The sequence below is a fragment of the Mobula birostris genome, chromosome 14 (genome assembly GCF_030028105.1).
Source record: "Mobula birostris isolate sMobBir1 chromosome 14, sMobBir1.hap1, whole genome shotgun sequence".
Taxonomy (NCBI): Eukaryota; Metazoa; Chordata; class Chondrichthyes; order Myliobatiformes; family Myliobatidae; genus Mobula; species Mobula birostris.
In genome coordinates, this window is record NC_092383.1 from 73,853,682 (window position 1) to 73,875,719 (window position 22,038).

At 43.2% G+C, this 22,038-nt stretch overlaps 1 protein-coding gene across 1 annotated transcript in view; it reads right to left on the reverse strand.

The window, feature by feature from the left end:
* Positions 1-22,038, reverse strand: part of slc16a4 (solute carrier family 16 member 4) — a 102,261-nt gene that overhangs the window by 1,871 nt on the left and 78,352 nt on the right. Inside the window, exons 8-9 of the mRNA XM_072278676.1 lie at positions 8,535-8,746; positions 6,602-6,695 (exon numbers count right to left, since the gene is read on the reverse strand). Of these exons, the coding sequence (XP_072134777.1) occupies positions 6,602-6,695; positions 8,535-8,746 (306 nt within the window). The remainder of the gene's footprint in view (positions 1-6,601; positions 6,696-8,534; positions 8,747-22,038) is intronic.

Below are 22,038 nucleotides of genomic sequence, written 5' to 3' on the forward strand. Positions count from 1 at the left end.
TGTGGACTCCAGGTTGGGAAACCCCTATCCTAACTACATGTTTGCAAGCTCCTGGCTTCAAATGCTCTGGCATTATTTCTTACTTATCACTCTTATTAGAACAAAAAGCAACTTACATTTACTTCAGTACTCTGTGATAAAACTATACATGTGTCCGTTAAGCATTCATCAATAGTAACACCAAGATTCCAGTTCAAGCAGTGATCTCATTTCTCACCTGTCCTTATGCACAGCATAAGAAGTTTTAATTTGGATGCTCGGATGAGGGGACGCCGTTATTCAGCTGTTTATTTATGTAACAGTTTTCCCCCCCAAGCCATCGGACTACCAACCTACTGCCCTCCGCTTTTTTGTAATGCCTGCGCTGTTCTGTGTACTTTCTGCAGTCCTGGGTAGGTCTGTAGTCTAGTGTAGTTTTTGTGTTGTTTAATGTAGTTCAGTGTAGTTTTTGTATTATTTCATGTAGCACCATGGTCCTGAAAAAGTCTCGTTTTTACTGTGTATTGTACCAGCAGTTATGGTCGAAGTGACAATAAAAAGTGACTTGACTTGTTAGCAGAAATTTCTAAAGGCTAAAATAAAAATTAAAAATGGTGGAATTACTTAGCAGATCAGACAGCATATGTGGAGAGGGGCAACTGGAGCATGCAGAGGGAGCGCATGCGTTCATGAGGAGAACATACACACTCCTTACAGACAATGGCAAAATTGAACTCTTCCTGTTCTACATTGATGACTGCATTGGTACTGTTTCATGCACCCATGCTGAGTTCATCAATTTCATCAACTTTGCTTTCAACTTCCACCCTGCCCTTAGATTCACTGATTCCATTTCTGACACCTCCCAATCTCTGTGTCTGCATGCCTGGAAACAAACTGTCCATCGACCTCTCTTGTAAACCTACCGCTTCCTGTGGTTATCTTGTCTGTACCTCTTCCCAGCCTGTCTCTTGTAAAAATGCTTTTTCCTTTTCTCAATTCCTTTGGCTCCGCACCATCTGTTACCACGACGCGGCTTTCCTTTCTAGAACATCAGATCTTCAAAGGACAGGGTTTCCCTTCCGCCACCACTGATGTTGCCCTCACCTGCATTTTCACCATTTCTCAAACATCCGTGCTCCTGCATCTTCCCACCACCTTAACAATGATAGAGGTCCTCTTGTCCTTACCTACCTTCGTTCTCATGAGGCTCTGCACCCAACGCATATTCTCTGCAACTTCTGTCATCTCCAAAGGGATCCTACCACCAAACATTTCTTTACATCCCCCCAATCCCAGGATTGCTCCCTCCATAATTCCCTTTTCCCCACTAATCTCTCTTCTGGCACTTGTCCCCGCAAATGGTCAAAGTGCTATACCTGTACATTCAGGGGCCCAAACATTCTTTCCAGGTGAGGCAACCCTTCACCTGTAAATCTGCTGGGGTTGTCTGTTCAAAGGTTCATTTATTATCAAAGTATACAACTCTGAAATTCTTCTTGAGATAGCCACAAAACTAAGAATAGAACAGCAGCAGATCATCAAACCTCCAAATCCCAACTCTTCACATGGAAAAAACAAATGGAACAGGCATATTGACCCCCAAAATCCTCTCCCCCCTCACACAAGAAACGAGAAAGATTGGGCAAATATATATATAAAAAAAACTAAGATGGAAAAAATGTGTATTGTCCAAGTCCATGTCCAAAATGCAGAAAACCTGGGTAGCATTCTCCAGGGAACAGTAGCAGCCTCTTCCCTCTCTTTTGGGGGGGGGTGGCAGGGGTGGCGAATGGACAAGGGAGTCTCACAGCTACCTGAACTATTCCTCTTCTCACCCTGTCTCTTGCAAAAATGCCATCCACTTCTCGCAATTCCTCCGTCTCCGCTGCATCTGCTCTTAGGATGAGGCTTTTCATTCCAGGATGAGGGAGATATCCTTTTTATAAAGAAAGGGGCTTCCCTTCCTCCACCATCAACTCTACTCTCAAACGCATCTCCCCCATTTCACGCACATCTGCTCTCACTGCATTCTCCCTCCACCCCACTAGGAATAGGGTTCCCCTGGTCCTCACCTACCACCCCACCAACCTCCGGGTCCAACATATTATTCTCCGTAACTTCCGGCACCTCCAACGGGATCCCAGCACTAAGCACATCTTTCCCTCCCCCTCTCTCTGCTTTCCGCAGGGATTGCTCCCTACACAACTCCCTTGTCCATTTGTCCCCCCCATCCCTCCCCACCGATCTCCTTCCCGGCACTTATCCTTGTAAGCGGAACAAGTGCTACACATGCCCTTACACTTCCTCCCTTACCACCATTCAGGGCCCCAGACAGTCCTCCCAGGTGAGGCGACACTTCACCTGTGAGTCGGCTGGGGTGATATACAGCGTCCGGTGCTCCCAATGCGACCTTCTATATATTGGCGAGACCCGACGCAGGCTGGGAGACCATTTCACTGAACACCTACGCTCAGTCCACCAGAGAAAGCAGGATCTCCCAGTGGCCACACATTTTAATTCTATGTCCCATTCCCATTCTGATATGTCTATCCACGGCCTCTTCTACTGTCAAGATGAAGCTACACTCAGGTTGGAGGAACAACACCTTATATTCCGTCTGGGTAGCCTCCAAACTGATGGCATGAACATTGACTTCTCTAATTTCTGTTAATGCCCCACCTCCCCTTCATACCCCATCCCTTATTTATTAATTATATATATATACCCTCCCTCTCCCCCTCCCCCTCCCCCTCCCCTTTTTCTCCCAATGTCCCTCTCACTATACTCCTTGCCCATCCTCTGGGCTTCCCCCCTCCACCTTTCTTTCTCCCTAGGCCTCCCGTCCCATGATCCGCTCATATCCCTTTTGCCAATCAACTTTCCAGCTCTTAGCTGCATCCCTCACCCTCCTGTCGTCTTCTATCATTTCAGATCTTCCCCTCCCCCTCCCACTTTCAAATTTCTTACTATCTCTTCTTTCAGTTAGTCCTGACGAAGGGTCTCGGCCCGAAACATCGACTGTACCTCTTCCTAGAGATGCTGCCTGGCCTGCTGCGTTCACCCTTTCTCCTATGGTTCACTCTCCTATCAGATTCCTTCCTGTCCAGCCTTTTACCTTTCCCAGCCTCTTGGCTTCACCTATCACTTCTAGCTAGCCTCCATCCCCTCCCCACAAAGCTTCTTATTCTGGCATCTTCCCCCTTCCTTTCCCGTCCTGAAGAATGTTCTTGGCCCGAAACATCGACTGTTTATCTAGTTCCATAGATGCCGCCTGGCCTGCTGAGTTCCTCTTGCATTTTGTGTGTGTTGCAGTACATTAAATATCCATTTCTCTTAGTATATTGTTGACTCTCATGGTTCTGTGGGCTAGAGGAATACCTGGCCTGTGGGTTCTTTACTGTTTTATTTCTTTCTCCTATTTGTGTTAAACTGTATCTATGTAATAAAAGAGCTTTCTTTGGTCATCATGAAGGGTCACGACCTGAAACATCGACGGTCCATTTCCTTCTCTCGATGCTGCCTGACTTAGTGTGTTACTCCAGATTTCCGACCCCTACAGTCTCTTGTCTCTCTATGTTGTCATTGTTCCTTTGGTCCTAACATATTTTGAATTGGACTCTTGCGTAACTGTGTGCCCATGTGTTTGACATTACGCTTATGCTCACTAAGTTTTGGATCCATAGATAATTTATTTCACCTGAAAAGTAATTTATGATCTATTTGAATATAAGATGATCATAAAGCTGTTTTGCTTTAAGCCCTGGCATGTCACTGACAGCAGTAAATACTACTTTCACAAGTATGTTTTAGGGAAAACTGCACCCGCTGATGGGTCACTGAGCATGGGAAAAATTTACGAGGCAACACAAATTTTTTACATGGGTGTGTCAGGGCCCTTGTGGATGGAAAAGTACATAGCCCCTGTGGAAATGAAGCATTATGTAGTTTGCAACTTCAGGGTCGACAAAGCTGCTGACAGGAAGAAGTCTGCCTGAGGTAAGGAATGAAATAGAGCTTGTTGTATTTGTCAGCCTGAATTCACTGAGTGGTGAAAGGCTGGGAGTATATTGTGTCTTGATGATTCTTGACCAAGAATTCAAAAGCCCAATTCTCATCTCCAATAGCTTTTATTACTAATGGATAATCAAAACTCTACTAAAATAATAGTAGAAAATACTTTATACATTAATCCTTAACTCAGAGCCATCAGTGTTTTTTTTTGGTTGGAGTAAAGTGTTGGGCAGCCGACGGTTTATTTATTTAGAGTTGCAGTGCAGAATTGGCCTTGCCACCCAGCAACCCACACATCTAATACTCACCAAACCACAGGGCAATCTACAATGATCAATTAACCTACTACTATGTCTTTGGACTGTGGGGGGAGGAAACTGAAGCACCCGGAAGAAACCCATGTGTTCACAGGGAGAATGTACAAACTGCCTGCAGAGGGTGCCAGAATTGAACTCTGATCTCTGACCCTCTGAGCTGTAATGGTGTCATAGTTGTAATGCTATGCTACCATTATGGAAGAACAGGAAGAATCTTATTATTGCTGATGACTGCAAATAGACTGAGTTGCAGAACAAGTAGGGTTTCTGCCTCACAGTTCCAGAGACAAGAGTTCAATCCTGATCACGGGTAATACGTGTGTGGAGTCTGTCTGTTCTCCCTGTGTTTGCACAATCAGAGGTTCCCAACCCTTTTTATGCCATGGACTATTATCATTAAGCAAGGAGTCCATGGACCCCAGGTTGGGCACCCTAGCTGCTCTAGTTTTCTCTCACGTCCCAAAGGTATTCAGTTTAGTAGGATAATTGTCTGCTGTAAAATCATCCCCAGTGTTTATTTCAGTGGCAGAATTTGGCAGGAGTTGATAAAATAAAGTAAGATTAATACAGTCAGTATATAGTGGGTACTTGTTAGTTGACATGGGCTGAAAGTGCTGTTCCTGTAATGTATAATTTTAATCAATTGCAACAGCGTTTTGATAGTTCAGCTTTCTGTACCTGCCTCAGTCACTTCTATAATCAAAGAATCGCCCCTGTTTGTCCATTTGAATTCTTTTACTACTTAATGAGTGCAGGTCTGTAACATTGCCATGTCTTCTTGCTCCAGCAACATTACGTGCTGAGTTCTGAGCAGCTTTAGGGTTCAGTGTTGAAGAAAATCTGACAACATTGCAGTTACCCTCAGAAGCATCACTGACTATCATATTTTATCATCTCACACATACAAAGAGCAGTTCTTTGGATACCTGAACATAAACAAAAAGCTGTCTTCTTTTTGTAATGTTGCCCAGCACTGGACAATGGTCAAGAAGGAAAGATATTACCAGAAGTGAGCTGATTTAAACTAATGACACTGGCTTTAAGAATGAGGTGACACAAAATAGTGCCAATAAAATCAGACTTCTAACTTCAAAAGAGTGAAATCTATTAAATCAAATAAACATACAGTCCTCTGTTTCTTAGTTCTCTCTCTATCCCAATATATTAAGTTGTTTGCAGTATGTTTAATCTTCCCCCTGCACCAACCTTATCCCCCTGCACCAACCTTATTTCACATAAAGTTCACATTATTTTTGCTGATCATTGAGTTTGCATGCTTATTGTGCACCATTCATATGCTATTCTATTGCCACGATGAGACCAAATTCAGGTTAGAGGAGCATTTTCTGTCTGAGTAGCCTCCAACCTGATGATGGCACGAACATCAATTTATCCAACTTCGCCTCATCACTTTTTCCATCCTCCACTTGGGCTCCCCTCACCCCTTCTCAACTGCCCAGCGCCTCCCGCTGTTGCCCCTTCTTCTTCACTTTCTTCCATAGTCCACTGTCCTATCGGATTCCTACTTTTTCACCCCTTTACCTCTTCCACCTGTCATCTCCGGGCCTCTTATTTCATACCCCCTCAGCTGGTCTCACCTGCTAACTTGTACTCCTTTCCCTCACTCTCCTCCTTATTCCTTCTTCCTCCATCTTCTTTATCAGTACTGATGAAGGATCTCGGCCTGAAATGTCGACTGTTTACTTCCCTCCATAGACGCTCCCTGAACTGCTGACTTCCTCCAGCATTTTATGTCTGTCTAAAGATTTCCAGCATCTGCAGAATCTCTTGTGATTATGACATGCAAGACTGAGTTTTCTGTGTAATTTTTGATATAGACGGTAATGTCTATCTATCACTATCACTATGTCTATCTACCACACCTATCACTGAACAATGCTTTCCTGGTATTTTGAAGATAATTGGGTGTTCAACGAAATCCAAAGAGATGTCATGGTGTTTTGTTCTAATTTGACAGGGAGGAATTATTGAAATATTAGCAGAAACAGAACCTGGTAATTAAAATCTGCTACTTTGGGCTTTTTTTTTACTGTCATTCAGCAATCCTACAAAAAGAGAATGTTCTGTTTTTTGTAGAATACTTATCTGGAGAAACAAAGATGGCAGCGTAACATTTTGTACTTGCAGGTCCTGATTACAGAGGAACATTATGCTCTTGAGAAACATTGTAGATAGTTGACCTAAAGAAATATTGACTCAGGAGAAAAGTTTGCATTTGAAGCACATTGAGTGTAGGGGAAGCACTGGAAAAATATTGTGCAAGCCTTTACCTGCTGCTGGAGGTCCAGTCAGACAGCCAATCCCAGCAAAAAACATCGAGAAACCCAATGAAATTCTTACTCTAGTCACGCCAACTAGATCAACCTGTGCAACATAAGGAAGCCAAGAAATCAAATCAGTATATTTGAATTCATTTGTGCATTTCTATCATCACTTCAAAAATCTGAGCCAGAATCTGCAGCAGTGCACTCTCCCATTAGAAGATGTTCATTCAGAAGCACCTGCAACTTTCCTGTAACTGACTATATTCAAATGAAGATACAGTACTGTGCAAAGATCAGAAGAAGCTCCAGAAGAACACGGCGCAGCACATCACACAAACCAATCTTCTGTCCTTTGACTCACTTTACACCACACGCTGTCGGAGCAGTGCCGCCAGGATAATCAAGGACACAACCCATCCAGCCAACACACTTTTCATCCCTCTTCTCTCCGGGAGAAGGCTCAGGAGCTTGAAGACTCGTACGGCCAGATTTGGGAACAGCTTCTTTCCAACTGTGATAAGACTGCTGAACGGATCCTGACCCGGATCTGGGCCGCACCCTCCAAATATCCGGTCCTGCCTCTCGGTTTTTTTGCACTACCTTACTTTCCATTTTTCTATTTTCTATTTATGATTTATAATTTAAATTTTTAATATTTACTATTGATTGTAATCCAGGAAGCGGGAAGCGCAGAATCAAATATCGCTGTGATGATTGTACGTTCTAGTATCAATTGATTGGCGACAATAAAGTATAAAGTATAAGTATAAAAGTATGCTCATATAGATGTGCTTAAGACTTTTGTACAGTACTGTATATTGGTTAAAATAGGAAGGTAGTTGGGAAACTGAAGTAAGAGTACTTAGCTTTGTATTAGCTCAGTAGTATTAAGTGTTATTTGGTAACTGGAAAGACGTTATACAGTACTGTATAATCTGAGATTTAAAAAGTTAACCAAGAATTTAATTCCCCACGTTGTCTTTGTTTCCAATGAACTAATTATGAACAATTTTGGGCAGAATTTCAAGAATCAAGTTTCAGCTATGTGGAAAATAATTCCTTGAAATTTCCCTATGGCGTTTTACCTGACTTTACTACTGTTGTGTTGATGCAGAAACAGATTATGACAACAGCTCTCAAATATATTTTTCATGGGGCTATTGTTCATCAGAGATCTTCAGACCATTTGATCAAGAGGTAATCAAACCAGCCCTTGCTAGATTTGGTGCTAACACATGGCTCGGTTGATAGCATGCTTGCCTCTGAGTCACAAGGCTTTCATTTCCTTTTCGCTCCAGAGACCTGAGCACAAAAATATAGCTGGCACTCCAGTGCAGTAAAATGAGAGTACTGGGACTGCTATCTTGCACATGGGATGTAATGCAGCTGAGAAATTTTTAAAATATTAGAGGGTCTCTGGCTCCTGTACACTTTCTCATAAGGTTGCAGAATACTCAATGATGCTATTTTGCAAAGTGGGATGTAATTGCTGGTTGTGAGACCAGGAGTGCACACATTGGCTGCTTTGTCTTCTGTGTTACACTAGGAAGGACGTGTAAAAATAAACCAGTGACTAACGCAATCAGACAAGGTGTAAAAAGCACTATAAAAATGCAAGTCTTTCATTGCCATGAATAAGGCCTTTCCATTGAGTCATGGGTGGGGTGCGTGGTAAAAAAAAGATTGGGTAAAGTACACATTTGGGTCTGGAAGATAAAGATATGGGTAAAGGGAGGAACTGGAAGAGGAGATGTCTGATTTTATTTTTCTTCTAAGTTATATTTCTCGTCACCTGATTGGCTAAGTCAAGTCATAATAAAAATCAAAGCTTCGAAGATTTGACCAAACAAAGCACTGTTCATTATTCCAGCAAACTGCCATTCACCCTATAAATTTTCTGGCATTTTGCACACATAACAAAGAGAATCTGTTGATTTACCAGGACTGGGAGAAGCAGGGCCATGTATCCACCACAGAACACAGCAAAGAACACAACATAAACCATCAGCTGGGCGTAGGTTGTCGCCATTGGAGCCAACAAGTTGGAAAGGCCACAGAGGAGGAGATAAGCTTTGTGATAATGGAACTTGTTGGTGTAGTTTTGGTCAGCTATCCATCCTGATGCAAGCTGGGCCACAGTCTCTGTTATGCCTGAAATCACAGAGTCACAGCAGCACTCTTAATACAATACCAACAACAAGCATTTATGTAGTACTGTGAATGCCACAAGACATCTCAAGGTGCTTCCTTGTTCCTTTAGTAGACAGTGAACCAAAGGTTTCAAGGGATAGAATGACTAAATTTCATGGTAAAACAAAATATCAGAGGCATGAGATTTTCAGATGCTGGAAATCTTGAGTAACACACACGAAGTACTGGAGGAGAAACTCAGCAGGTCAGGCAGCATTTATGGAAGGAAATGAAAGTTCGATGTCTTGGGCCAAGAATCTTCAACAGGTTTGGAGAGGAAGAGGACAGTAACCATTTCCCGCACATCTGCTCCTTCTCTAACCCCCTTTGGCAACATTAAAACAATAAGATTCCCCTTGTTCTCTCTTATTACTCCATGAGCCACTTCATTCAACAGATCTCTGAAATTTTCCAAAACTTCTGTCATCTCCATTGGGATCCCAACACCAGATGTATTCTCTTTTCTCACCTCCAACCCGCTCACCTCAGTCTCTCAACTTTCTGCAGGGATTGCTCTCTCCTCAATTCCATTGACAACGTGTGCCTCCCCACCAATGTCAGTCCTGAGACATAAGAGCAAAGTTAGGCCATGTGGCCCATCAGGACTGTTCTGCAATTTCATTATGGCTGATCCGTTTGACACTCAGCCCCATTCTCCAATCTTCTGCCCATAATCTTTCACACCCTGACTAATCGACAACCTACCAACCTGTGCCTTAAATACACCCAATGACTTGGCCTCCACAGCCACCAGTAACAACAAATTCCACACAACTCCTCATAATCTGTCTTGGCAGTCTCCAAGTTGACAGCATGAACAGCAACTTCTCTAACTTCCAGTAATTTCTCCTCCCTTCTGCCTTCTCTCTTTTTTCATTCCCCATTCTGATTCTGCTCTCACCCCCTCTCCTCTTCTCCTCATCTGCCCATCACCCCTCTCTGGTTCTCCAACTTCTTCCTTATCTTTCCCCATGGTCTACCATCCTCTCATATCAGATTCCTTCCTTTTTTAACCCTTTACCTCTTACACCTATCAACACCTCCCAGCTTCTCACATCATCCCCCCCCCCCCATCCACCTACCTTTCCCCTCATCTGGACTTAGCTATCACTTGCAACTTGTGTCCCCACCCCACCACCTTCTTATTCTGGGCTCTGGCCCATTCGTGTCTTATTCTGGTGAACGGTCTCGGTCCAACATAACTGTTCATTTCCCTCCATAGATGCTGCCTGACCTGCCGAGTTCCTACAGCATTTTGCATGTCCAAAAAAAAATCTTAGATCTAAATTCTATCAAAAAGGAGAGAAATATTTAGGGCATTGAAGGCATAATTTTAGTTTGTTTTCTTTATAACTCACCATCGCAGCTTCCCATTGGGATGCAACTTCTCTGCAATTTGGTACCTTGGCTGTATCATAGAGAGTGGCTCTATCACTTTGAATTCCCTCACCACACAACAATAATGCGATGGCTGTGAGGGCTGAGCCAAGGCAATGGTCAGGAATATAGAGCAAGAGAGTTTAGATGTGAAACAATGTAAGGGGACAAGGGAGATGAAATAAGTTCAAATATATACAGAAGAAGTAATGGAAATCTAACTTAAAGGACATCTCAAGGCAATTTACGCCTTTGAGCCTGCTCCATCATTCACTAGATCGTACCCAATTTGTAGCTCACCTTTATTTACCTGTGAGTTCTATATGCTCCGGTACACTCAGGATCAGAAAAAAATAAAATAATTGCATTTATAGAATGCCCTTCATGATCCCTGTACACCACAAAGTACTTTACCAGTCGCAATAAATTTGAAATGTAGATATTGTGGCAGCCAACCTATTTATAACAAGCTAAGGGGAGAGGGGGAGGTGGAAGAGGAAGGGAAAGGAGATAGAGAGGAAGGGGGGGGTCTAAACTTTGGGGGGGAGGGAAGAGGGAGAGGAAAAGGGAAAGAGAAGGGAGGAGTTAGGGGACGTGGGAGTAAGTGGCTGAAGATGAGTGAGTAAAAGGAGTGAGGAAGATGAGCAAGAGAGTGAGAGGAGGAAGCAGGAGGGTAGGAAAAGAAGTAGAGGATGGTGGGGAGGAGAGGGGTTGTGAGGAAGAAGAAGGTGAGAAGGGGAAGGAGGAGATGAATGGTGGATGAAGTTGGGTGGTTAGGAACTGATGAAGAAGTAGCAAGATGGGTGAAGAGGAAATAATAATGGGAAAAGAGTGGGGAACATCAGAGAACAGGAAAATAAGTAATAGCAAATCAGGGAAAACTTGTACGTGATCTGGATTTAGGAATAAGCCTTTGAGTAATTCAGTGCCTGTGATTTTGGCATCGGGACAAAGGTTAGTGGGTTCTTTTGGCTGGAGTAGCAAACAGATACACATGCTAAGAATAAAATCAGATATGGATCAAATACTAACAGAGGAACAGAGAGAAATCCTTAGAAAAATACACAGATGATGGAAGAGGATGTGCCAGAGGGTCGGTAAGCAGAACACTCGCCCCACTCCCCAGATTGTGAATGACCCACACTAATCAGCAGGATCCCATAGGTTATACTGATCTGTTGGATCTCAGCCACTGGTAAATGAGGTGTTTTGACTTGTCTACCTCATCATCCTCAGAACTTCAAGCAAATTCTCTTTAACCTAATTCTACAGCATAAAACTTTAACATCCCTAGTCTCTTATAATTACTTAACCCTTGGTGTACAGATATCATTTTGGTAAATCCTTTGTCGACTGCTGTTAAGTCAATATATCCTATGATACCCAAAAATGTGCAAACTGAGGAACAACCTCATTGAAGAGAGATGTTCTATCAAGGAAAACAGGTGAATGAGGGGAGGATTTCTGATGAATTTTATACTTGAGTTAGAATACCTCTGATTATAAATTCCAGACAACATATCTTATTTTGCTTAGCCTTTCCTCTTAGGAAAGCGCCTCATCCTGGGAGTGAATTTGGCGAAGTTTTACAGGTATGTCCAATTAGCTGCTCATGGCTGGTTTCCACGATCAGAGAAGTCGCTAAGACACAGAAATCATTAATAATGCATAGATTGCCCCATGGTTTGCCTTCTGTTCAAGGCTGTGGGTTTAAGACTCACCTTATTGTTTCAGCATATAATCCAGATCAGAACTCCCGCTGGAATACCGAGGGACCACTGCACTGTCGAAGGGGCAGTACTGAGGAAGTGCTGTACTGCCCGCCGGTCAGTACTTAAGGACTGCTGCACTAAAAAAGGTGCCGTCTTTTGGATGAGACATTAAAGCGAGGCCCTGTCAGCCCTCAGAAGTGTTGGTATAAGATCCCATGGCACTATCCTGAAGATGAATGGGGGAGTTTTCTTCAGTGTCCTTACTGAAACAACACTACCAAAAACAGATTAACTGGTCAGTCATCTGCTTGTGGGATCTCTCTGTGCACAGAAAATGTTCTCGTACAACAGTTTTGTGCTAAGTGATTTACTTTATGCAACGCACTTGCTGAGGACATGTTGCAAGGGTTTCTTTTTCGAGTAAGGAAAAAAACTGCATTTACAAATGCATTTCACAACCTCCAAATGATCTGAAATGCATCCCAACAATCATTTTGTGGCTTTGTCTCCAGGCATTTGATAAAACACAGGAAAAGTTCCAAAAAACTCAAGCCTTGAGCTGGTTTGAATACAGCTTCCTTGCACTACCATTCACTGGAATATAGAATTGCTATCCTTCCGGAGAACTTGGCAAAAAATTCCATTGGGCAATGTCCAACTGTTAATGTGGAGACACAGCAGGTGTCAGCAATGAATGTTGCTCCGAAATCATCCTGCTTACCGCAGGAAAGAGAATGGGGAAGTGGCAGAGGATTACTGTAGGAAAAAAAATGTGCTATTACTGCACTACTGTTGAAATGTCATTGTCATAAGTTTTCATTCCTAACTACAAATCTCCCAACTTTACTGGTGAAGACACAACAGAAATCACACCACCAGTATTGTCCCCATCTTCTATCCCAACCCAGGATAACCTACACTGCCTGAAAGTCAAGACAGGTTTGGCATTTTGTATAGTGCTCTAATAACCAGACTACAAAACCTGACGTGAATTGTTCTGTGTCTGTCTCACAATAAGTGCCCAAATAAAATTTAACAGGTTAAGCTGTATTGTCGGAAGAGAAACGTTCTTAAAGTTTTAGGTCTTTGACTAGAAAAGAAGGAAGTGTATTTAGTTCTCAGTGGAAGAGTAGGGGAGTTGAAGGATGGTTAGAACAAAGGGAATATTGCTGATAGCGCAAGACCAAACGAGTTACTGTGGCAGCTGCTTATTTGTCTGTGTTATGTGTTCTCAATATCAAAGATGTGGGACATAAAGAGAACAACTTTCTATCTGTCTCTATCAGAACTGCCATTTCTGTCTTTCACCCATCTGTGGTTTTGGCTCAGTTTTTCTCCCTGCATTAAGAATAGTCTGGACATGCCCAAGGACACTGCTGTAGCAGCACATCATGCAGACAACGAAACCTAACCTGATTCTAACTGCCACATTGATATATTTGGTCCCAGTCGACCAGAGATATTCTCTCTGTTTGACCCATTCCTCCTCAACCTTTTCTGCTACTAAGAACTAACTTGTTTTCTGTCTGTCCAGTCCTGATGAAAGGTCTCGGATTTCAAACATTCAATAAGATTCCCTCTCCATGTTAGCTCTCGGACCAAGTATTTCCAGCATCTTCTACATTTTTTGTTGGATTTCCAGCATCTGAAGTTGTTAATGTTTATTTTCTGTCTCATTATAACCTAAAGTAGTCCTAGACTGATCCAGGTTCTCTCACCACAGCCTGAATTAGTTTCCCTGGCTAGGTTTTGTCTTGCCATTGCCTGGGTTGGAGGTCTCACTGTGGCCCGGGATGGTCTCGATATGACTTGGGAAACTTTCACCATTAGTCTCACTGTGACCTCCATTAGTCTGTAACTGTGACTTGTGTTAATCTCACCGAGTCCCTTATGTCAGTCTCACCCTGACTTGTGTTAGTTGGTCTCACCAAAACGCGTTCGTCTCAGTACGACCTGTCTTAGTCTCACCGTGATCAGGGTGAATTTCACTGTGACCTGCCCGACATACTACTAGCATGGCCTGGGTTGCTTGGAGTGTGGTCTAAGTTAGCCTGAGACCTCCAGTACCTCTCAGGTTCCTCTCAGATTCAAAGCACGGCCCAAGTCACTGTTAGAAAGCTCTGTACTGCACAGCAACAATTCAAAAATGAACTACAGTTAACAAAACTGAAAAGTTTGACACTTTAAGAGTTCAGAACAGCTAAAATGAATAGTCATAGAGCCTCCAGTGTTGAATAGGTCCAATTATAGTATCTTAGATTGACCAAAAAGACACAGGGAGAGAAATGCAGAAATCAGCAGAGCAAGCTTTCCTTTTGCTAGGCAACCAGGGAAACGCAGACTGAGAGGCAAGGCCAGAAAAATGAATGGTTTCTTTTACCAAAAAAAGGGTCTTAAGCAATCAGCTTCAAGCCTGGACAGATTTCACACAGCAAGAAATTCAGGCAAAAACATGCAAAGGAACAGAAGGACCATTGTGAAAGCAGGATTGGGCCAGTTCCTTATGCTGATACTTTAGGTTATGTGTAACACGAAATGATCCTGCTTAGCTCTAACCCTCTCTATCCACTCAGTCACCGAGCCAGAGTCTGCCGAAATCCTGACCTGTGTTGTGTTACCATGTGACTGCTGTTGCTCTCCAGCGAGAGGGCGGACTGTTGGTACTTGCACAAAGTGACCTCTTTTCATTCAATTCACGTACGATAGCAACTGGATTTGAATTTAAGTAATCACAATCCTCCTCAGACCGAGTACACTGGCATGCCCTGGGATCCATCTCATTAACTGTTCACATGAAATAAAAAATCAGACTCCGAAGTCTCAGTCAGATATGGAACTATAAAGGTATTGATCTGGGAATGGATTATTGCAGCCTGTGGGTACAAAGGGCGCTAGATAGTACACCTATAATCTAGGGAAACTGCATGTAGTTGTGATTCAGTGTGCTCCACCATTTAATGATAGGGCCACAAGGGGTAAAGCAGAGTTAGCAAATTGGCACAATATAAAGATTAACGAGATCTGTGTGCTTTAACAGATCATTGCGGGGGATAGATTTGTATACAACAGGCTAAAGCATCACAGTGTATTCTCAGTGACCAATCCAGCCCCAGGTGAACTCCAGCTAGTTGTGAAGAAAGGCTTCTGCAGCCTCCTCTACAGAGTCTTAGCACACTTCTAACGTCAACACTTTTAGAAAGGTTGTCACTACTCTGTGCCGAATGACATTTGGGGTTTTCGTTTGTAACCTACCTGAGACACAACTGTGAATTCTCTTTGTGCACATCCATAGATTGTTTTATTCAGAGGACTTGAAAATTTAATTGTGCACAACTGATTCGAACTATGCATCTCCAGTGTACCAAACTGCAGTAATCTTGGTCACCACATTTTGCATGATCAGAATAGGAGGACGGCACTTTAGAACAGAGATGAGGAGGAATTTCTTTAGCCTGATGATGGTGAATCTGTGGGATTCATGAGACCAAGTTATTTACTATATTTAAAGTGGAGGTTGAAAGGTTCTTGATTAGTAAGGGCAGGAAAATGAGGTTAAGAGGGTTATTAAATTTGCTATGATGGAATGTCAGAGCAACCCCGATAGACCAAATGGTCTAATTCTGCTCCTGTATCGTGTTTTGAACTCTTGAGGGTGGGTGGGCCTCACAGAGAGTCGGGTGCTACATCAGGAAAAATAAGCTCAGCACAAACCAGCCAAACCTGTCAGAATGGGCAACCTGCCTGCTGGGAGAAAAGAGCTGGCTGAGGAGTTGTACTTCCAAAATAAATACTGCTGCTTCAGTACCGCTATCCTGAGTGTCTCAACAAACCTTCCGTTCACAGGAATTCAGCTGGTCCTTAACAGTGCAACACACAAAAACTGCTGGACAAGCTCAGCTGGTCAGGCAGCAAAGGCACACATTGACTAGATAATCACAGTCTTTTTCCCAGAGCAGGGGAGTTGAGTACTGGAGGGCAGAGGCTTATGATGAGAAGGGAAAAAATCAAAGGGGTATCTTTTCATACAGAGAGTAATGAATATTTGAAATGTGCTGCCTGAGGAAGCAGATACTTAACAGGCACGCCCTTGACAGGCCATGCACAAAGTTTAGGGAACATTGGTGCGAATCTTCTTGTATTGTATCTCCACTTTCAGACCTGATTATCTTTCATCATTTTTATGGAGCTGGGTATAGCTGGTACTTATTGCCCACCTTAATTGTCCTTGAGAGGCATCTTAGTGAACCAACTTCCTGAGTTGCTGCATACCTCAAGGAAAAGTTGCTCCCTTGAATACTGTTGGGTACTGCATTCCTGAATTTATAAGGTGACAATTAAGGAATGACGATATAATAGAGATGAGTCACTGAGAATATACTGTGAGGCTCTAGCCTGCGTGAAATTGAATTGAATTGAATTGACTTTATTTCTTACATCCTTCACATACATGAGGAGTAAAAATCTTTATGTTACATCTCTGTCCAAATGTGCCATGTGCAATCATAGTAATTTATAATAATTTTAATAAATAGAACAGTCAATGTAACATAGAAATACACTCAGATCAGTGTGAGTTAATCAGTCTGATGGCCTGGTGGAAGAAACTGTCCCGGAGCCTGCTGGTCCTGGCTTTTATGCTGCAGTACTGTTTCCCAGATGGTAGCAACTGGAATAGATTGTGGTTGGGGTGGCTCGGGTCCTGAATGATCCTACGGGCCCTTTTTACACATCTGTCTTTGTAAGTGTTTTGAACCATGGGAAGTTCACAACTACAGATGCGCTGGGCTGTCCGCACCACTCTCTGCAGATTCCTGCAATTAAGGGAGGTACAGTTCCCATACCAGGCAGTGGTGCAGCCAGTCAGGATGCTCTCAATTGTGGCCCTGTAGAAAGTTCTTAGGATTTGGGGCCCACACCAAACTTCCTCAACTATCTGAGGTGAAAGAGGTGCTGTTGTGCCTTTTTCACCACACAGCTGGTGTGTACAGACCACGTGAGATCCTCGGTGATGTGGATGCCGAGGAACTGAAAGCTGTTTACCTTTTCAATCCCAGACCCAATGATGTCAATAGGGGTTAGCCCGACTCCATTCCTCCTGTAATCCACAACCAGCTCCTTGTGAGTTGTGAGTTGAAGCTTCAGTAGTCTAACAACCAATTTTTACCATTACAATCAAATGAAGGGTGTGTACCCGGCAGCAGCAGGGATGGGCTAGGTGGGGGACTTCAATCTCCATCACTAAATGTAGCTTGATAGCATCACCACTGAGCAAGTACCAAGTTGGCTCAGTCCTGAATGATCTAGCTCACAGTGGCAGTCAGTGAGTTGGGTAAGCTTACAGTAGTTGACAATTTACCAACAATCCTTCAAACAGCCTGAAACCTACATTCATAGTAAATAGATAAAGGTTCAGTTTTCTCAATATGTCAGAATGGAGGAGGAGAAGATGGCGGCGCAACGCAGCTCGCAGCAGCCACTTCGGTGAATGATATCTGTTATTTGTCAAGTAGGGTGCCATGAACAACCCTGATTTGATGGTGACAGACGTGAGAGCACGGAGGAACATCTGGTGAAACTTCTGAAATGCCTGTTTCACTGCTGCTGCTACTGTGTGGACCAGAATCTCCGGAGGGGAAGGCCCCAAGTCCTCAGCTTTGCTTGCTGCTCGGCAGCCGGGGTGGGGTCGAAACGCTGGGCAGAGATGGTGCTCGGTGCTCGGTGTCAGAGGCTCAAAGTTTTCAGTTGGACTCAGAGTTGGCTACGGTCGGGTGCTTCCAATGCATTGGCAAGTTTGTGGAGCTTGGAGGTTCATGGCAGGGAGAGTTTCTCCCTTCTACCGTCTGCGTGAGATGATGGGGCTATCGGGACTTGAGACTTTTTTTTACCGTGCCCATGGTCTGCTCTTTATCAAATTATGGTATTGCTTTGCACTGTTGTAACTATATGTTATAATTATGTGGTTTTGTCAGTTTTAGTCTTGGTTTGTCCTGTGTTTCTGTGATATCTTTCTGGAGGAACATTGTATCATTTTTTAATGCATGCTTTTCTAAATGACAATAAACGAGGACTGAGTGTCCTCATAATCTAATCTAATCTAATGATATAGCCTCAGATTAATCATGGTTTATGCCAGGTGAAGGTTGGTGTTTGGAACATTCCTGAAAGAGACCTGCTGCATGCAGGACGCTGTGCATACGTCCCGCAGGTGACAAAGTGATTCCCCATCTTTCAACTTTAACTTGGGATCATTCTGCAGGTTTCTTACTTGACTGCATACAAACACAACAGGCATCCTGCTTGCTGATTGCATCTCTTCCACCTTGGATGACACTCTCTCGAAAGAGGCCACTGGATTTATTGACTGACTGCACTTCAAGGCACCCCAGTCCAGCCTGAAGTGGGAAGTAAAAACCCATTCTCTTAATATGGAAACACAGGAGGATGTTTCTGCAGGTGTATATGAGATACCAGGACAGCCTCATGATCTCTTCACCCTATGGCTTTTCACCCTCAGTTCTCCCTTCGATTCTTAGAGTGAGCTACCAGGAACTAAGACTACCTGCCAAGTAATTGTCTTGCCCAGCATAGTTATGAGCGAAGCAGAAGGCTAGTACAATCAAAGCTGTCTTTTTACCTAAAATGTTATTAAAAACAAGGACATTTCAATGGTAAGAATACATTTTATGTGCCCTGTCAGCATTGAGAACGGCCTCAACATGTGTCTGCCAGTGTCAGGAAGAGTGGTGTACATTATGTTCCATAATAATAGCTAAGCAGTAAGGATAAGATAAGAAGCAAGAGAAAGAAAAGGACAGAAAATGTGTTTGAAGGCACATTACTGCACAGAAGTGCACTAATTGTTGTGAAGTTCAGTGCATCTGTACTGGCAGATAACAAGATACAAAGCCCCCAGTCCACCAAAATGAAGTCATCTTATCACTATGCATACAGATTCTCCCTATTGGACTACTAGCCCCTGAAATTACACAGATATCTGTTTTATTCATTTTATATTCATTCAATGCACATTGAGATCTCTGATGAGGTCATGCACCACCAATCTTCAGGACTTGACACTCAGGGACCTCTGCTAATATTATGTTGTGACTGTATGTACCATGAGGAACGTTGTTTCGTTTAGTTGTACGAATGTGTGTGGTTGAATGACAATTAAACTTGAACTTGATCATTTGTTGTCCATCCCTTATTGCTGTAGGTATGAGTGACTTAGGATCCTAGGGTAATATAGCACAGAAACAAGCCCTATGGCCTAACTTGTGCTTACTAACCAAGTCAGTCAGGCAACACTTGCTGAACCATTTCAGAAACAGCAATGTTGGAGGTGTAGGGAACACCTATAGGGATGGCAGATTTCTTTGCCTGTGGATACTAATGGACCTGATGTGTTTTCACTGCTGATTTCACAGCCACTGATACTGATTACTGCTTTCCAATTCATCTGACTGCCATGGGGTCACTGGATGAACCAACAGAGACATTTCCTTAATGTCGTATTATAAAGGACACAGTCACCATTTTGTTTAAACTAAATTGACAGCATAATAGGTTATAACACTGACACCCCAGGGTCAACTGGAAGTTCTTCATTTCATTACTGTTACGGCTGCCCTATAAAAGGGATCTGGATATCAGAATTAGGTTTAGTATCACTGGCACACGTCGTGAAATTTTTTGTTGTATGGTATTGCAGTACATTGCAATACATAAGAGTAAAAATCAATTACAAATTATATATATATATATATATATATATATATAAAAAAAGAAAAATTATAAAATCTTCTCAGGCTTCCAGCCGGGTACAGTTATTAATTTTAACTGATGTTTCAATGACAAACTCTACCATCTTCATCAGGAATGGTGCTTAGTCTCGTCTGGTGGTACATATACCTTTGCATTCCGTCCCTCCTGATTGGTTAGTCCTCATCCACTCAGGTTCCCGCTGTCCCACCTTGTTTACAATTGAACTCCAATTCTTACTGAGAGTGAGACCTTAGTCTTTGTTAATATTCTTTTCTTCTTGCTTTATTTCAATGGCTTCCTTCACTAGGCAGTCCCAAAAGCCACTCGTAAACACAAAATAATCTGGAGATGCTGGGGTCAAAGCAACACTCACAACACGTTGGGGGAACTCAGCAGGTCGGGCAGCATCCGTGGAAACAATCAGTCGACGTTTCGGGCCGAGACCCTTCATCAGGACTATAGGGAGAAGGGGCAGAGGCCCTATAAAGAAGGTGGGAAGGAGAAGGCTGGTAGGTTCCAGGTGAAAAACCAGTAAGGGGAAAGATAAAGGGGTGGGGGAAGGGAGGCAGGGAGGTGATAGGCGGTGAAGAAAGAATAGGGGAAAACACAATGGGTAGTAGAAGGAGGCGGAACCAAGAGGGAGGTGGTAGGCAGCTGGGGGAGGGGGCAGAGTGACATAGGGATAGGGGAAGGGAGGGGGAGGGAATTACCGGAAGTTGGAGAATTCTATGTTCATACCAGGGGTCCTCAGTAGGGGAAGGGGAATCCTTGCCAAAGAAGTAGGCTTGGAGATGTAGGCGACAGAAGAAGAGTTGTAGGCGACAGAAGAAGACGGAAGAAGGTATGAACATAGAATTCTCCAACTTCCAGTAATTCCCTCCCGCTTGAGTTTGTCATCAAAATATCAGTTAAAATCAATACCTGTGTCTGGCTGGAAGCCCTAGAAGAATTTATTCATCATATACACTGGGAAAGAACCAGATCCTTTTTTCAAGAAAAATTATATGAAATAAGTATTACCAAATGAGAGGGGGAAAAACAGTGAGTTCATGGGTTCACTGTGCATTCAGAAATCTAAAGGCAGGGGGAAGAAGCTGTCCTGGAACATTGAGAGTGTGTCTTCAGGTTCTTGTACATCCTCTTTGACGGTAGCAATGAAGCATGTCCTGGGTGATATGGGTCCTTAATGATGGATGCTGCCTTTTTGAGGCACTGTGTTTTGAAGATGTCCTTAATGCTGGTGAGGATAGTGCTCATGATGAAGCTGACTGAGTCCTCTCCATACCGAACGGTGATGCAACCAGTCAGAATGCTCTCCATAGCACCTCTGTAGAAATTAATGTGTGTCATCGATGACATACCAAATCTCCTCAGACTCCTAATAAAATACTGTACAACCACTGTCATGCCTTCTTTGTAACTGCAGCAGAATTTTGGGCCTAGGATAAATCTTCAGAGATGTTGACACCCAGGAACTTGAAATTGCTCAACCTTTGCACTGCTGATCGCTCGATGAGGACTGGTGTGCGTCCCCTTGATTTCCCCTTGGTGAAGTCCACAATCAGTTCCTTGGTCTTACTGATGTTGAGTGCAAGGCTGCTATTGCAACACCACTCGATCAGCTGATCAAAGCGTATCAAGCGCGAGCATCCCAGGAATTCCACTCCTGTTTCTTGTTAACACAGCTGCAAAGCACATTGTGTCCCAGAATGAGAAGACTGCTTTCACTCCAAGGAACCGTGGCCAATTCCTCCTGCCCCCGAGGTTAATTCACAGCAGACAGCAGTAAGAGAATGTGCCACATTGCAGGTTGGAATGGTTTTCCAGGTCACTTTAAACCATGTGACACAAGAGAGCTATGTACTGTGACCATCCCCAAAGGTGCAACTTACGAGATAGTGCTAATCCTACGGAAACAGCACTTGCTGGGATCAGTGAAATCGTGCGTCTGTGAGAGAGATTTTTCTCACTGGAAGAAATAAATGTTTCATTTTTGGGAAATAGTCAACGTATCAAATTAAACCTGAAGATTTTTGTGTGATGAAAAAAAACAGAGCCTTAAGTGCCTACTCAACAACTACAGATGGTCCATATAGAAATATTTAAATGATTTTCAAATTTCAGATGAATAATCTTCCAAATATCCTGCGCTGTGGAAGTGTGGGCTCCAGAAGTTGACAGGGTCAAGTTCAGTCTGCAATCCACTCTGCCTTGTAGTGAACAATCTGCTGATACCCAAGACTAACTTTTCTTATGGTTAGGTTACAACTACACTCGGTTGCTCCTTTATTAGTTACCTCCTGTACCTAATAAAGTGGCCACTGAGTATGTTCATGGTCTTCTGCTGCTCTAGCCCATCCACTTCAAGGTTTGACATGTTGCATGTTCAGAGATGCTCTT